General features: G+C 36.4%; 1 protein-coding gene across 5 annotated transcripts in view; it reads right to left on the bottom strand.

Moving 5' to 3' along the window:
- LOC110442883 (serine-rich adhesin for platelets-like) overlaps positions 1 to 19,141 on the bottom strand; it is a 205,884-nt gene that overhangs the window by 28,165 nt on the left and 158,578 nt on the right. For 4 of the 5 annotated variants that reach the window (XM_021486729.1, XM_021486732.1, XM_021486730.1 and 1 more), the window contains one exon: positions 18,259 to 18,392. In XM_021486729.1, coding sequence (XP_021342404.1) covers positions 18,259 to 18,392 — 134 coding nt within the window. Of the gene's footprint in view, positions 1 to 12,318; positions 12,539 to 18,258; positions 18,393 to 19,141 lie in introns of those variants that run through there. The other variant, XM_021486734.1, reaches the window with a different exon arrangement.

Below are 19,141 nucleotides of genomic sequence, written 5' to 3'. Positions count from 1 at the left end.
CCCCTCCCCACCCTAACAGGAGTCAGGCTGAGCCTTACCTCCCCTCCCCCTCCCCACCCTAACAGGAGTCAGGCTGATCTAACCCATTTTCTATGTAGTTGATAACATCTGTCAGCACATTATACCTGGCTCTGTTGCCTGCTGATTTTTTCTCCATCAGGAAAACAAGATGGTTGACTAATTTTAAACAGATACTCTGTTTCACAACAACTTAATTTCCTTAATTCTAGTTTCACGCTCCTTTCCCTTGGATTCTGTTGCAATCCTTTCCCAAAGTTGGAGATCTGCGATAGGCATAGTGGCCAGGTGTACAGATAACACAGGGTTAGGAACAAGGTAAACAATCAACAAAGTACTGCCAAGTTTTCTTGTTTAAAAACTACAGTTAGTTGTAACCCTAGCACTCCTCATGCCATTCGATAAATTCCTCGTATTGTTCCTTACATTATTGTAAAATTTTGGTTATTTTATCTTTCTTTTTTAATTGAAACATTTTTTCTTCTTCTCATTTTGCATAAATTCTCAACTGAAACAAAAGGAAATATTTGTCAAATATGAATTATAGAATATTCTAGCTGATAATAATTATGGAAAGCCTGTTTATACTGTTTATACTAACAACCTCATTAAAGCGACAAATTGTGAAAGAATTAGAACGGATTTTCAAGTGTTGACCCATTAGCGGATGTTACCTCATTAAGGTATAGGACCAGCTGATGTAATACTAAACAATTTTACTAAGTTGACACTTTTAAATTGTTAATTAAGTCAGTGGCATCAACATGCCTCTACAAAAGGTATTACAGACCAAGTAATTCACAAATCATGAGAGACAAAAATCTTTGATACTATTTCTGGTTGTGCAGTGAAGCACCCCCCAAATTTCAATAAATATATAGCACGTTTCAAGTTGACAAATCATAAAAGAAAATCTTCGGGAATTATATTTCTAGTAACACTTACCAGCTGGGCCTAGTTTATTTAAAGTGCTGTTAGCTTAACTCAACATAAACAAAACTTTCAATCACAGTTATTTTATAATTCTTGAAATCAGTTAAGCTATCATGAAAACTGTATGTTAAGAATGATAAATAGTCATTTGACAGCAAGAAAATATTACAATATTTGTACAATTTCAGATGAATATAAACTTTTATACAGTTTTAACATTTTAGTTTCAGGCCTATACGTTCCCACACAGCTCAAGGAGAAAACAGGCCCTAGTGGTAATTTGTATAACATAATGAAGGATTGAGCATTACATTCAATACTGCTAATGAAAACGTGCTCCATTACCGGACTGTAGGCCTCTCCTACACGCGTTCTAGCGTCTGACCTAATGAAATATACCAACCAAATCAGTCACTTCTGATTCAATATAGACGTATCATTTCAGGATCACAGAAGGTAGGCAATGAAATCAGCAGAAAAATACCAGAAACCTAACTCAATATAAAGATGTATAAGTAAGGGTGTACATCCCCCTTCCCAATGATACCTCCCATTACACCCAGTTTTATATATCCTACGGTTTAAAAATAAGGACACACAAACGGTAAGAGAATTTTAGACTATCATCTCTTTATATTGCTAGCTTTCAAATTTAATCACTTTTTCAAGGGTAACTTTATCAATAAATACGCAATAAACATATAAATACTTGTACTGCTAGTTTTAAACGAAATTGAAACCATTTAGAGTAAGATATTTAATAGCAGTTTCAAAAGTCATTCTGACAAGCTGATAAAACACATATAGGTATTCTGAGAATCGTCCAATGAAAAAGCTGTTTACTAAATAGGCCTTTTGCACTGACTGCATGCTACGCACGGTACCTCCCGCATTAAGATCATGTAGATATCTATGAATGTGGTATTAAGTAGGAGAATGAACTTTAGTATGACCCATCCCTTTAAAACTACATATATTGAAATTAATTTAAAACTCGATCTATTTATGAAGTAATTTTCTTCAACTATATCTATCAAATCACATTACCTTTCCATTTATTTTAACTTTTCTTTTGATACAATCTTTTAATGCAAATTTCATGTTTTACTTTGCATACACTCTGGTCTATAGAGAGTTCTAGCTCTCAGGCTAGATACAGCCTTAACCCTTTCATCCCCAATGTAACTTTAGTAGACTCTACCATGCATTGATCTGGATGAGTCCATTATGGTCTACAGTGGTGAAAGGGTTACCATATATTAATGTTCCAATACAAACAATTCTACATTCAATTTGTGGCCTCAACACGGGACGTATGCTGCAACTTTTTACAATCGTCATCATGAGCCAATTTCCATCTTTATAAAGATTGAGATGTGTCCACTTTACTTAGATTTTTTATTACTGACGTAAATTCCCACATTTGATATAAGACATCATGACATGCAGTCACCACATGTGGGGAAGGTCACACTTCAAGGTCACAGTTGTGGGTTCCACCCTCAGTTTTCTTTATGACTGGGAATTCACACATGCTTTTCCTTTTGTATTTGTACCTTCTATCTCTCTGCCTCTTTGTAACAAATACGAGCTCATATGATTAAGAATGGTTGATTCTTTTTAATGACCTTGACCTTTGACTCTGTTGGTAATGTTTTACTGCTTTTTCTGCTTTAAGAAGCTATACTTATATCTGGAAATTTTGACCAAAAGTATTTGATGTGTTTTTCTTCACTTTGGCCTTGAAATACTGACTAACAAAAAATATTTCGAAGCATCATCATATATATATATATTATTTGAGGTCAAGTGGAAATACCTCTTTTTTTTAATAGTGTTGCCTTACAAAAAGTCTCTTTAAAGTCCTGCTCTACATATGAAAGATTTTAGACAGGAATGCTTTCAAGGAAGATTTGAGTTGAAGTCAGACTTTATAATTAGGATGTTTGATTAGACATTGTTTGAGATGAAGATCTGGTCTTGTTACTCTTATAGGTCTCTGCGCATCAGTGTAACTGTCGACAGATGTACAATGGGTGGGGTTTGGTAATCTCTACCTAATCTGATTAAAAAAACACATTAAAACAATTCTGATGCATCACAATGGAAAAAAAGACACCTCAAGAATGCACATTCCAAACCTTCAACACCCAACTCATATCTGGAATTGATTAATTGAAATCACATCAGATAAATCAGTTTGCTGTTTTAATTAATTATTGACCAGATTAAATTGAAAAAAAAAGAAGAGTTTTTTGTTCTATTCTACACAACCTGCCAAGATTGGCATCCTTTGTCCTCAGGCGTATGTAGTAATTGATTCAGCACATTACATCTCACAAAAACTAACCTTATATTAACATTATCGGGTAATTTCCATTTTTTAACAACAAATGGTATTAATCTTCATGGGCATTAAATGTTTTCTTTTGTTTACCTTTATTCAATGTTAAAACATACAAAGATTTGTCTTTCTTCTTTTATTGAGGGATTATGGCGGGCTGGGGTGGTTTCCATTCTTAATACTTTTGATTTCATTCATACAAAATTATAACAGAAACAAGAATTTTAGTCAATACGGGTTCCCCTGTTCCCCTGTGGTTTAAAGGTGTTGCTGTAATCAATTAGACCAGGACAAATGTTTCACCTGTCAGAGTCGAACATGTTTAATCTGTGAAACACTGATTTCCTGTCCATCACCCCACGATTTGTAAAAAGTTATAAAAAGCGGTGACAGCAGATTCAGAAGACACTAATAGCCTCACATCACATTAAAATTAACGCCTCACCTGTCCTCTAATTAAACCATCTTACCTGTCTTTTTATCTGTCAGGATACAAACTTTAACTAACAGCTATAACACAGAGGATATTATGTATCAAGTTTAGAGTTTCATTTATCGAATGAAACAATGTCAGTAGATAGTGTAATTTAGTAATTTATCATGATAACTATATGTATATGGAAGAGTTTGTAATCCTTAGTGACAGCTGATTCCTGTAAGCAGTTCTAATCATTTTTATATTGGGAATTAGTGAGAAACAATGAAAGATTGAAAGGTTACTAGGAGGAGCTAAACACACTGGACATCAAAACAACCCCCTCCCCGACTCCAAATTTAACATGTAATTTACACACATGTCTAAGGAACATCTAATTATAAACAGACTTAAGGCTCCCTGTCCCACTGCACTGAAGTGTTTTCCCCATATATAGTAACCTCCCCTTAACTTCTGTTTGGATGTTTCTATAGCACAATTGGGCCAGTACACTCCATTGACTAAGTAGCTCAATTGGGCCTGTACCCTTCATTGACCAAGTAGCTCAATTGGGCCTGTACACTCCATTGACCAGGTAGCACAATTGGGCCTGTACCCTTCATTGACCAAGTAGCTCAATTGGGCCTGTACACTCCATTGACCAAGTAGCTCAATTGGGCCTGTACACTCCATTGACTAAGTAGCTCAATTGGGCCAGTGCACTCCATTGACCAAGTAGCTCAATTGGGCCAGTACACTCCATTGACTAAGTAGCTCAATTGGGCCAGTACACTCCATTGACCAAGTAGCACAATTGGGACTGTACACTCCATTGACCAGGTAGCACAATTGGGCCTGTACCCTCCATTGACCAAGTAGCTCAATTGGGCCAGTACAATCCATTGACTAAGTAGCTCAATTGGGCCAGTGCCCTCCATTGACCAAGTAGCTCAATTGGGCCAGTGCACTCCATTGACTAAGTAGCTCAATTGGGCCAGTGCACTCCATTGACTAAGTAGCTCAATTGGGCCAGTACCCTCCATTGACCAAGTAGCACAATTGGGCCTGTACACTCCATTGACTAAGAAGCACAATTGGGCCTGTACACTCCATTTACCAAGTAGCTCAATTGGGCCTGTACACTCCATTGACCAAGTAGCTCAATTGGGCCAGTGCACTCCATTGACCAAATAGCTCAATTGGGCCAGTACACTCCATTGACCAAGTAGCTCAATTGGGCCAGTGCACTCCATTGACCAAATAGCTCAATTGGGCCAGTACACTCCATTGACTAAGTAGCTCAATTGGGCCAGTACCCTCCATTGACTAAGTAGCTCAATTGGGCCAGTGCCCTCCATTGACCAAGTAGCTCAATTGGGCCAGTACAATCCATTGACTAAGTAGCTCAATTGGGCCAGTGCACTCCATTGACTAAGTAGCTCAATTGGGCCAGTGCCCTCCATTGACCAAGTAGCTCAATTGGGCCAGTGCACTCCATTGACTAAGTAGCTCAATTGGGCCAGTACCCTCCATTGACCAAGTAGCACAATTGGGCCTGTACCCTTCATTGACTAAGTAGCTCAATTGGGCCTGTACCCTTCATTGACCAAGTAGCTCAATTGGGCCTGTACTCTCCATTGACCAGGTAGCACAATTGGGCCTGTACGCTCCATTGACCAAGTAGCTCAATTGGGCCTGTACCCTCCATTGACTAAGTAGCTCAATTGGGCCAGTGCCCTCCATTGACCAAGTAGCTCAATTGGGCCAGTACACTCCATTGACCAGGTAGCACAATTGGGCCTGTACACTCCATTGACCAAGTAGCACCATTGGGCCTGTACCCTTCATTGACCAAGTAGCTCAATTGGGCCTGTACTCTCCATTGACTAAGTAGCACAATTGGGCCTGTACACTCCATTGACCAGGGAGCACAATTGGGCCTGTACATTCCATTGACCAAGTAGCACAATTGGGCCTGTACACTCCATTGACTAAGTAGCACAATTGGGCCTGTACACTCCATTTACCAAGTAGCACAATTGGTTCCAGCGATAGTACATGTATAACAATCCCAAGTCCAGATTTCAATCCAAGTCTAGCCCCATGGAATATTTTACACTCAGTACAATCTTGTTCATTATATTTTGTTTATTTCATCGATAATATATTTTTAAAGTCCCCCAAGGTATGGTGTTCCCAGCAGAATGATTCATCAAGGTTAAAATCTTGCTAAAAGAGCAGCGTCCGATTCTTAGTTACAATTCTTGGCAGTGGTACAGGGATCCTTAAATTCCTTTCAGATTCAGTTGGTGATTGTCATCTACTATGTTACCCAACAGAATCTCAGATCCTATAGACTGGAATTATGGGTAATTTTACAGTAATGGTATGTATAAAGGACCACATTTGTAAAATCTGTTTAATGAGGGGGTGGGCTTATCAGTGAGCATGGGCTTATAAAAGGTGAAGTATAGTAGTGATGTCTGTAGTAATATGATATAATATAACATGTGACCTGAGTATGTATTGAGTGTTAACTTGTAAAATTTCCGTTCCACTTGAGTACAACAAGCTCCTACTGACGGGAGCTTTAACTGTATATAAATACAGTCGTTATCGTCTCTCGAGGCAAACAGACACGAATCTTATACAGAGAAACACATTATGTATTGAAATATAACCCAGTGCCACAAAATTTTAATAACTTTCAATCTCATTTGATAGAATTATTAGAATCATTTGAAATAAATTTCAATAGATTAAAATCCAAAAATCCTTTAATCTTAGCTTAATTAATTGAAAGGTGTTTAAAACTGTTTGTATATACCATCGGCCTCTAACATCCAGGGCTTATAACATTAGATCTGGATAAATTTAGGTCGAACTGATTTTTAAGGCATTATAAATAAATCAAAGTGTTAATATAAAAGTCTCAGGATGAAGTCATTTTGATATATATTTAATCCTTTGGTCTTTAAAAGCACCATATGTGAAGACTTCGTGGGAACGAACAAGCCGGGAGCAGACAGATTGTCTTGCAGACAGATAGGATAAAAAATTCTTATCTGACAATTATCAAAACAAGGATTTACTATACTCTCAATTAATGTCAGATGCGGCACACCTTTGACCCTACATCTGTGGAATGAACTCTACCCTTTCAAAATCTCCTGTAGAGACTGTACCATCTGTAATCTACTCCGTGGGTAGCAGGATGTTTCAAGGTCATTTGAAGGTCAATTCTGACAATTCCTTTACATTATTGGTATCGTTAGGCAAAAGATGCCCAGACAACACCCAAGTATGGCCAATAATTTATCAGTCATGCATGTGACCTTATCTGGATTTTTTTTATTATTTGATTTCAAGGATGCAAGCATGCACTAAATTAGATACATATTTTACTTGCTTGGGAAGATTGTATATAACAGACAAATTCTTCTATTATAATTCAGTTCAAGATTTAAAATTGCAATTTTGATCATATCCAATTGATTTGTACATTACATACGGACTTGTGATATTAGTGATTTTGTGATATCAGTTCTTAGTTAATTTAGTTCAAAGCTGCCATTCATTCTTATCATTTTTGAAGAAACTTAGCTTTCTTAGAAATGTGTCTGTAGGGGAGGACTTTTATATTGTCTGGTCATCTATAGGTGATATACATTGAAGTGGTCAGTCTTTTCCAAGGAAAAATTAACATCATAGCATTATATATAGTCAATGCATGGTCAGTCTGTTCCAAGGGTAGAAACAGCCTGTAGTCTGGTCAGTGGTCGGTCTGTTCTAAGGTTAGACTCATAGCCAGTAGTATAGTCTGGTCAGTGGTCAGTCTGTTCCAAGGGTAGACTCAAGCTCATAGCCAGTAGTCTGGTCAGTGGTCAGTCTGTTTCAAGGGTAGAATTATAACCAGTAGTCTGGTCAGTGGTCAGTCTGTTCCAAGGGTAGAATTATAGCCAGTAGTCTGGTCAGTGGTCAGTCTGTTCCAAGGGTAGAATCATAGCCAGTAGTCTGGTCAGTGGTCAGTCTGTTCCAAGGGTAGACTCATAGTCAGTAGTCTGGTCAGAAGTCAGTCTGTTCCAAGGGTAGAATTATAGCCAGTATAGTCTGGTCAGTGGTCAGTCTGTTCCAAGGATATAGAATTATACAGCCAGTAGTCTGGTCAGTCTGCCTCGGGACACCAGACAAACCAAGTCTAATCCACACTTCCAATAACATTAGGAAGCACCTATCATGTATAAAGATCTATCAATAGGGCAGGATGTTTGGACAGAGCCGGGTAATTTGTAATAGAAATATCAACAGATATTGCCAAATTATACACCGGTGTTTTCAGAAATAAAGCAAATCTGACACAAGTCTTCAGGGCCTAACTGTACAATGGTATGGACACAATACATAGGAAGCTGTGCCAGGACTTAAATAGGCTCAATGAAGTGATAAGTTTGGCAAGCTTGCCTCCAAGGCCAGTCCATGACAGTATTATGTTTAATTATATCTTGTATATATCGGGTATTCCCTGGGGTGACAATACTATCTTGTCATGTCCAATAGGTTTAGTGGCTACTTAGGTAGGATTGAACTGCTAGGAGCCATTAACCCACTGTAATTAGCAAAACAATGAATTACAAGCTATTACATATATAGTGATGTAGTTTCGTACCTTTGGACAATCTTTGATATAAAAAAAATGAACATAATGCTGCTATGCTTGAGACCCAATTGAAGAATGTGACAATCTGCTATCCCTAGAGGTACTTATATACAGAATTTGACAATTGTAAGTGACAGAGTGTAGCAGATATATGCCCCAAAGTGACAGGTAGAGAACAAAGGGCCATAACTCTATATATTGGGGTATGAGACTTTATTATAGTAAGCAACCCTCCACTATCATAAAAGGTACTCGTACCCAAACTTTTGCAACACAGTATGTGAGATAGGCTACGAATAAAGTGGGACATAGATTAACACATGGACAGACAACTGTTGGACAGACTGACAGACTTAATGTTCACAGACATACAGTACAAATCTATAATACCGTCTGGTAGTTACAGTGCAGTAACAGGTTATAGGAATACACTTTGAGCCCCAACAACTTGATATATATATTTTTCTAAATATTTTATCAAAATAATTACAAGAAAAAACTTTAAACTACTTAGTAAGATTCCGCTATAAAAGATAAATTGCCTCGCTTAAGTTTACTGCACATCAGTTTTTTTCTTTTAATGTGACAAAAAAATGTTTCACAGGTATATGAACTATTGAAAATATTCTACAAAGGTAAGTTAACGACCTGGCACACCTGTCAACAATACCTGGTGTTTTATTACCTGATTATATACATTTATATGTTAACAATTTTTTTCAATTCTACATTAAATGTATAATTGATAGGCTGTCAATTTTCACAAATGCCCCTGAGGCTTGTACCGATAATCACCACATTCTCTCCGTGATATGTCTTACCTGTTGACGAGGGGGAGGACAAAGTGTACAATATAGATATGTTTTTCAGGTTTAAATCATTTTCTTTAAGTGGTTCCATTATATAGGCGTGAAATAGAGTAGTCTCAGTTTCTTTTTGACTCTTGACTGAAATCAAAACACTCCTTAAAAATAATGTATGTAGAATAATGAAGATATCTGATGAAACCATTTGTCTGTAGAGTACAAGTTCAATATATTCAATTGGAACCTCTTTCCTGTTATTTTAGTCCTACACTGGATATTTACTAATATACAAAGGGCTGGGATATATCAAATCTTTTGGTACAATCACAGGCTTGAAGTAAATTCTGAACTCGTTTAGTGTAAATGAATACAAGGCAATTACTCCAGAGCAATTAATGATTTAATCTGTGTTTTTTAAAGCCGTTTTGTTTCCCTGTTATCAGGAGAAACTGTCAAAATGATAACATCATTGTACAATTATATAACCAGGCTGTCAAACAGGATATATACCATTGAAATCACTCATCTTAAAAATTCTGAAGAAAAATTAGACGTTTAAAAAAAATTGAAGTACTATATATATATAATTACATTGTTCAGTATAAATAACATTTACTATGTAGTATCATATCGTGTTTTAGAAATAACTGTTGATGAAGCTGTAGGAGCCTAAAGAAATAAACAGTCTGATCTGATCAATTCATTATGTATATCTGTATCTGATAAGTGATGTAACTGGGCATTTCTGACCATTACTTATCACTGTAATAACAAGGAACACAGACATTACTGATGTAACAAGGACATTATACTTAAGGCACCTTCGTAACTGTAATCCATTGGATGGGTGCCCAGGTCACATGACAAATAAATATATAAAGTATCATAACAGTTCTGTCTCAAAGATAAGTTAGAGTCCAACTCTGCAGGAGATCACTGAAATATTGCTTGTCCAGAAGAGATGGCAGAAACGAAAATTTGTTTGTAAATTCTTTCAGTAAATCCATGCAATTACTATTTCTACTTTAGGCATGAAGTTTGATATAGTCAATTGACCTATCTCCCTCATACTAGGTCAATACATGTAGTGATCAATCAATGAGGTCTACCAGACACAGGGCCAGGAAGTACCTATCTATCCTCAGATCTTACTTTTGTCTAGCTAAAGTGCCATGCCTGGTAATAAGCCCACCCCTAACCAATAGGGTTATTACAGGCCAGCAGAAATGCCGACAAAAACACTATTCCATGACCTCCATACTTTGAGAGTTTATATTTTAGCCTCGTGTGCATGAATATTGGCTGAAGAAAAGTTCCTGAGCAGGCAACAAACAATTTCAACTTCAAAATATAGATACCTACTTACATTAACAAACAAGTTTTAATATTATAGTTAGAGTATCTTATTATTTTAAATATCAAAATTTAGTCCCCATATAAAGGTTTAAAGTTGATGCCAGAGCTCAGTACATACAAGGTTACTGTTAAATCAAACTGTTGTTAATTCTGCTGGACCCAGTTATAACCAATTACATTTGCTAAATGACAAACTTGAAGTAAAACATTTCAATCACATCACAAAATCACAAATTCTGTATCAAATTGAGAACATTTTTTTCTAAATCCTGGATAGGTATAATTTTAAATTTGTTTTAATTCAAATAATTCCGAAAACATCAATGATTCAATGTTTACCTCGATCCGTGATTAATTTTAGCTCATTTATGCTTCACCTTTAATTAATATGCACAGTTAAGTTACCTGTGGAATGCACTAAACAGATGGGCTAAATGGTACCTAGCAATTCTCCATCACCAAAGAGGTATAGATCCCAAACTATACTGAGAACGCTTCACAATTCTGTCCGTTCTCTTTCCATGTCGACTGTCACCTGATCACTCCACTCCCCAATCAGACATCAATCTATCTCGCACCCAAAGCAGACGTAGCACCAAGGCCATAGCAGCACTTAGTCAGAACCTGTTCACCAGTCTCATGCATAATGGATCAACTTTTATCTTTGATTAAGTTAATTTACATATAAATATATGAAGTGTATGTAAAACAGCTCCGAACAGTTTTGTGAATGAAAAGATTTTAAAAAAACCCACCAGGTCTGTTAACCTTTGAGTAGAGTGAGTCAGTCCACAGTCCATTATATCTGTTCTAAATTCGTGTCAATTACAGAGTAAATATCTGGCCAATTTCTACAACTTCACGTGTTATCGGACAGCTGTCCCGGCCAATCTCCCGAAAGATTGACCACCACTGGATTAAAATTCCACAGCATAAAACTCAGTAACAATATAATCATCCTAATCGTCACAGAGTTCTCGATACAAAATGGAAAACGTAATTCTTTCTCAATAAACCAGGTCCTTACAGATGCTGTCTATTGATATGTCAAACGAATCTATAATCTGCCTCAAAGAAATGAGATCTGTCATAAACGTCTTTTGATAACATTGAAAAACTTCACCCCACACAGATGGCATTCTTTCTCAAGTATCAAATGGATTTACAGTCGTTCATTTTTAAATAAATATTATTTTCATAAATAGAAATTTCCTTTTGTTCATTTTCAACTTTCCTAACATGTACAATGATCTAAAATCTGCTTATGTTTCAAGGAGGTAAACACCCGATACACCTATTGGTATGTTAAAATAGATCAATAATCTGCTAGATTTACAATAAAAATATATTTTATAAACGTGAACGAACCTTTCTTGATTATCCAGGTAAATGGAGTTTGCCCATCGGTGCGTTGAAATGAATTTGTAATCCGTCAAGTTCACACCATTGAACAAAGCAAGGTGTTTTTCTATTTTAACCAACACTAAATGTCAGCGCAGGGGTACTTAGCAAGGAGATGTACTTGTCAGCCTAATGTAGCTATATACTGCCACATATATGTTCGTCCAGGTCATATACAGGAGTGGAAGTGTTCTAGGCAATACCACATACCTACCCTGTGGCTATCCTTCCATTAAACCTACATCATTTCCTTCATATCCTGTAAAAAATCTACATCAGATGTGTTTGTCCATCAGATAGAGGAGCAAAAACTGCTGAATCGACCACTTTACTGACGTTTGAAAGTACAAAAATATAAGTAGTTGTGATTTAAAGCTTATATACCTACCTCAGGACAATTGTCAGTAGGAGATTTAGGGCTCTAAACAATACATAAATGTTTCACATCCGGCCAATAAAACAGTGTAAACTCCAAAGTTACAAGTTGTCCGCTGGGACAAAACAGTACAATTCCATTACACAAAGAACTGTAGGGAACTCCCTACACATCGTGATCCTTTTGAAAAACAGAGGGAATCGGACAGGACATGTTGTTTTCCCCGAGGGCAAATCACTGTAACACTGGAGAAGTGTACTGCGACCCATGTATACATAGACCTGGAGTCACTCAGGCGCAACCATGTACACACCTGTAAAGAATTTGTGTTGATCGCGTATAATCGAAAGAATTTCGGGAGTACATAGACGTTATGATAAGTTGGCCGGTGTAATGAGGTTGTATCAGTGGGTAATAAAGCAAGCATTGACACAAATCAGTTTACTTTCTTACCCACTCAATGATCACTAGATTACATGTCACTTATATAGCGACTTAATCACCAGCATAAACATGTGTGTACATAGGACCTCTATCTATTCACCGCTGGTCGACTACCACCTTGTCAACTTGACGGGAACTGGAAATTGACAACTGTGACTACTTGATAAAAGTTCTATTGAACACAATTCAACAACTGTGATTTTAATTGGTACATACATAAATGTGCTTCAAGACTTTTCTCTCGAGTCATTGTAGCCCACAAATGATATTTATAGATAAGGCACGATTATCAACGTTTCGTCTAATTGAACGAAATCCTGTCATAAGGTATGGCTTCTTTACGGAATTTAGGATCTTCTATAACAATAAGTCTGACGTATGTGTAGATTATCAGAGTATTGTCCGACGTTTCATGTTTAGTGTGAAATATCAGCATTCATACTTATAGATTTGTACGGAGATTAAAGTTAGACAATTTGGGTGCTGACACCAATTCTGGGTCAACCTTTTGAGCAGTGGAAGATTGTTGGCTCCAGACGTGTACAAAAATATCAATATTTCTTTGTAACTCAGGGTTAAATGTATGTAAAGGAAGTTACAAATAGCTCGTGTGATAACATCAACGATCCGTCTATTTATATACCTCCTGTAAATGAGATGACGCAGGTAAGTATTTCAGCTTTTTCAATAAGAAAACAATAGGGAAATGTTCTAAGTGTCGTCTGCTCAGCGTTCTCACCACGGTCAATACAAACTGACTGTCAAGGCGAATACACAAAGTTAAGTAAATGTTTTGAAAGCAGAAGAGACCAGTACTCTTCAATCACAATTCATATGCACAGTGGTCAGGTCAACACTAAAAAAATGCAAAGGACCCCAAAATTTTCAACATTTTGTCCTGAAATCCTATTCGGAACCACGTTAGTCATTACCCTGAGATTCCTCATTTGTAAAGGCTAGTACTATCACTGGTACCATTTCAGAAATAATCAGTCTATAAAGAATAGTTTTTGTTTGGCCACCAAAAAACTTATCAATTCAAAAATAACATTATTAAGTCTGTTCAGAAAATTTAAAACGAAACAATAACATTTAGTTTGGCACGTTATATAATTGAAATTTAATATTAAAATGATGACATTGTCCACTGTATTTATTTGGCCTCTTACAATACATAGATTTCTTTCAATATACAAATAAAATCTTCTATATTTAAAATTATTGAAAGAATTCAAGCAGATTTTATTACAACTGAAAAAATACAAACAATCAATAATCATAATAAATGTTTTCCCTAGGTCCTGATTGACCAAGATCTTGAAATGTCTTGCAGACATGAAATTAATTTGAAAAATTAAACAAATCGACCATTCCCAAGGTCATACATTGCAGACAAAATTTGTCAGAATGCTAGACGATTTTTCCCATGTCTAAAGTCTAGGGATTTTTTCTTGTAATGTTAACAAATTACAATCCTTTTTATCACAATTATAAAACAAACGTTACAAATCTTTTTAAAATGTTTGATAATTAAACCAAACCAAACAACTCTGTCCAAAAATTAAATTCACTTTTATCCGACGATTCTCCCTCTAGGGTTCCGTCCTCATTGATAATCAATGAGAAATAATCGCTTCTGCCCTGGTCTGTGCCGTGGTTCCCGAGTATTTGGGCGAGCCTTATGACACCATGCCCCCCTGAACCTTCACTGGCTCCAGTGAGTCGCGATAGGGACCCGGGAGGAAAAGACGACACGTTAAACTAATTCCTTATGATACAAGTTTGTCCAAATTTATGGCAGTGCCATCGTTACAACGAGATGCTTTGTCAGATGTGATGTTTGGTTGGATCACTAAAGATCAATAAAGAGCGCTGGTGAGATTTCTCTCAACAGGATGCGATTGCGTCTGTGTCGCCATTCCGAGTCGTGCCGGCACTTCGCTGCAGTGATGTATCGGAGCCAGACTGTTTCCCCAGCAGTCTCATCGACAGTCTCATCGCCTAGTTAGCCATAACTTACTTCACCAAACACTTCCTCTCGACTTCTGCCATTTTTTTCATTGTCAAATCCTCGAGGAATTTACCAGGACTGTAAAGTGTTGATCAAATCATACACCAATATTTATGTGTGCCCAAGGGGACTAACTTATCAGACCATGTACATCTTATATCTATCACTTCTCTAAATAATAGCCTGCGTTATTGACAGCTCTGTTAAAATCTCATACATGCTTACAAACAAGTGTTACATAAAGCCTCGATCACGATCACGATTAGCTCAATTTTAACAGCCTTTATCACTTGAGCTTAAATGATATTTGAAATAAAAGAGCTACTTAAGATAAATATTTACATGAAATGTCAATAACTAGATATTATCATGGATGTTTATATTTATTGTTATATATATTAGAAAATTTGTTTTCTCACCTATTTCTGTTGTGTTGCTTATTCACAGATTCAGACGCATGTGATCGGATTTAAACTAATTTAAGATACTGTCTTAATGATGACAAGATAAAATCATATGTATTATATATATATATATTCTTAATCCTAAGTATTACAAAATTTCTCTCGAGCAAAGCTGACAGATTCAAGCTCCTAGAGTATTTCATTAGAGGGATAATCACATGTCAACTTCCTTGCAGAAACATGTACCAAATTAAGTAACTGGCTGGACTGGAATTGTATTTGCCAAGGACAGATTATCAAGGTCACACATTACAAAACCTGATAATAATCATCAATATAGTTATAATATGAGACTTATATTAATCAGAACTGTTGTTTTGACCTTACTTAGCTATGACAAGACATTTATCTACCATATTTTCCAATTACCATCATTGAAAACAAAACTGGCACATTCTTGGACAAAAATATCCCCATTGGAAAAAAACTAGAAACATTTTATAACTTTTCAAACTGTTTCAAACTATTTTTAAATGTAAATATTTGACTGAAAAGTACACATCATACTACGGTATGACCGAGTTCTGACTTGTAGGAAAATTAAACAGTCTCAATGTTTTGTTAGCTTCTCAAGAAAATATTTCACCAAAAATATTTTCAAAAATATTTAATTGACATCTAAAGCTACAATGGGAAACAATAGATGACATGAAGAATAAAAAATATTCACATTTTATCAAATGTTTAACAAAAATATCATTTTAAAATTCCATTTCAATCTGCATTAAGCTGCTACTGTGTTGGCCCTGAACTGCCAGCCTTTCTAAGTGTCCACATGTATTTCTTGGCACAGATTACTTTTAACTATTATTCAACACCATAGTAAACACTAGTGTATCTATCAGAATTAAACGTAACAACCAAATTCCTGGCATAACCAGAAGTTCTGGGAGTCTTCCGAATCATGCGGAGTGCCTATCAAGTTTCCGCTAATTTTGTTTACAGTCAGTAGACCCCTCAAGAAGCGAAACAGATATGATTTTTTATCTCCTTAATCCAAAGAGCTCTACTGCTCTGCTCCGGTGAAGCTACACGGCAAAACCTTCCGACTCCGACACATAAAAAAGTAAAAACAAATCTACTGCTATCTGTTGGCAATTTACCTCACATATACCACTGTCAAGGGGAGATAACCAATCTGATCTGTTATAGGGCTTGACTGACAGAGCTCGCTATAAAAGTACAAATAAAATATTGAATTGACACCACCAAATGGATTCTGATGCTGATCTCTGCTGTGAGCTAAAGATTCAGATGATGGGGTGGCTGTGGGGGCAAGTTCGCAGGTGGTCCAGGCCTCTAACTTACCTCAAACATCAATTAACACAGAATGTAGATGGTCTGAAGAATCCTCTAATTCAGTGCTCATTTAATCACAGGATTACAGAGATGTTGATAAACCTTAAAACCTAGGACTATCTGTCCAACACACTTGAATATTAATAAAGACGACTGCCAGTAAAGCCATGAAAAAAGAAAAAAAGAAAAAAATATTTTTTTCAATTTTATCAGAACTCTTACAGCTGAATGCTGTAAAACAGACCTCAACATAAATATCTGGTTTGAACTCTTTCAAAAGCAATTAAATGTATTCAAACGCATCATTACTTCACCCTCTGTAAAGTCATTCATCCCTACATATCTAAACTGGACTTGCCCAGTCTTTGATTTGGTAAGGTTCAAATGTGACTTTAGGGGTGAATGGGTCAAGGATTCCCTGTCCCATAACACTGGATAATTAATTCCTGTGTAGCGTTTCAAACATAAGTAACCTCTCTGAATTTTCTGCATTTTAATTCCCAGATATTGACTGGTTTCTTTTTTTTTTATTTTTTTCAGCTTTGTAAATTTTCGGTTCTGGAAGGTATAGGTTTCTTTTCAGAAATTACTTTCAGAGCTATTTTCATGCTTGTTAAAAAGGTTTCTAATTCATAATTCACTATTATGTGAACAGTAAGGTAATCTTAAAAACAACCACTGATGGCATAGCAACAAAAGACCCCCCCCCCCCTTCTCCCCTCACCCTCCTCACTCCCACAACATTCATTATATTGAAACTTACTTTTTTGTGTAAAGCTTGGTGGATATTTCAAAACTTTCATCGACATTGTTATACATACTGTGTGGGATTTTATAACAGACAGACATGTATTGTGTACAACATATATCATTTTTTTTCTTCCTTCTTTGATAGAGGGCATTTATGACTGCGAGAAGACTCCACAGACTGGTTTTATTACCAAAACAAACCAAGCATAGAAGGACAGCAACCAGTTTTAAGTTTAAATATGCATGAACTGTCGGGGACGCAACCTTATTCCCGACACCAAGAGACAGTCAATGTTTAATATCAAACTGTGGTTAAAAACACACAACTTTACTCAAACAAGGATTGTCTTCTTCATCTAGATATTTCATATATGACAGTAATGTAACTGATTTTTTATTCTCAACAAGAACTGGACTCCATGCATCCTGCTTTCTGTTCCAGGCACCGTATCTAAAGTTGAGACGTGTTACCATAATATCAACACTTTATAACCACAGACCGTTCAACATCATTTTACAATTGGCAAAATCAGATATCACGGCCATGCATGCATACAAATAATCTTTGAACCATTTCAGATTCCCCTTCCCCTCCCATCTCTCTCCTTCCTTGAATTAACTGAAACACAAGTGAAATCAGTGGAGACCAGGGATCAGATAGGGTAGGCTTCAGAAACCATGACAAGCTGTATTATAAAAAATGTTGCTGTAAAAGACAACTTTAGTTTCAGTCAATAAATGCTGCATTTGACCCAAGAAACATTCACCTTTGACCCTGAAGACAGCAACTAGTTTGACCCCAAAGACATCGACCTTTGACTGTAAAGATATCAAACTTTGACCTTAGAAACACCATTCATTACCTATAGGATGACTCTGGTGCCAGTAACTTTTGACTCTAAAGGGACCAACATTTGACCATTTGAGTCAATGACCTTTGACCTGGAGATGTAGATTTTTAACTTGACATACACATACACTGACCTTTTGAACTCATCCTGGAGGGAATGGAGACGTGACCTGCAGTTGTTGTTTTCCTCCGTCATTGAACGGAGTTTCTGCTCCGTCTGGGCCCGGGCCAGCCTCTCCTGCTCTAGATCCTTCATCAGGGTGTCCTTCTGGAAAACATCAAATAGGGATACGTTACTTATATTACACTTATATCTGTTAACACACAGAAATTAACCTTTTTCTCTCTACCATTCAATACATACATTACTAACTTGGTGCATGTACCATTATTCTGACTGAGGTATCCGGAAAATTTTGAGTGGCAAGTTATTGCCTGAACACAAACTACGATCCTTTGACATTAGTAGTTCTAGCTATACGTTATCTGAACAAACGTTGACTTCTGTAAATCTGGCCATTTTGAATACCTTTGTCCAAATTTATTCAAGAATTATTTGATGTGTTTGATATTCTGGAAATTGATCTGTAGGAAGTTTGGACACGGAACCATTTCTAGCAAAATGCTGCTTCTATATCTTCCAATATCCCACATACTTATTATTTAACATGAAACACTTTTCAAGCAAGTTGATACTAACTTGTAGAATTTCTTGCAATCTTAATCTTCTGTATGCCAAAAGCTATTAAGATGTTAGGTCTTTCATCTAATGCTTAGTTCATACCCAACAAACAGTGCTGTTTTAATGAAAGTGAAGTTTGGCATGAACCTTTGTGGGTTTATTTAAATGAACTAAGTGACATCGGGGTAATTTCCTCTCCACAATTAGTTCTCAAAGGCGTCTGTTTCAGAAGCAGGCATGTCAGTCATAAGGTCACCATGTGGATATGTCACTAATTCAATCAAGACATTAGTTGACATTATCACAAAAAATTAAAACCTTTTTCTCGTAATTAC

The sequence above is a fragment of the Mizuhopecten yessoensis genome, unplaced genomic scaffold (genome assembly GCF_002113885.1).
Source record: "Mizuhopecten yessoensis strain PY_sf001 unplaced genomic scaffold, ASM211388v2 scaffold716309, whole genome shotgun sequence".
Taxonomy (NCBI): domain Eukaryota; kingdom Metazoa; phylum Mollusca; class Bivalvia; order Pectinida; family Pectinidae; genus Mizuhopecten; species Mizuhopecten yessoensis.
The sequence above is the reverse complement of the archived record's forward strand: the minus strand, read 5'-3'. Positions and strand labels throughout refer to the sequence as shown.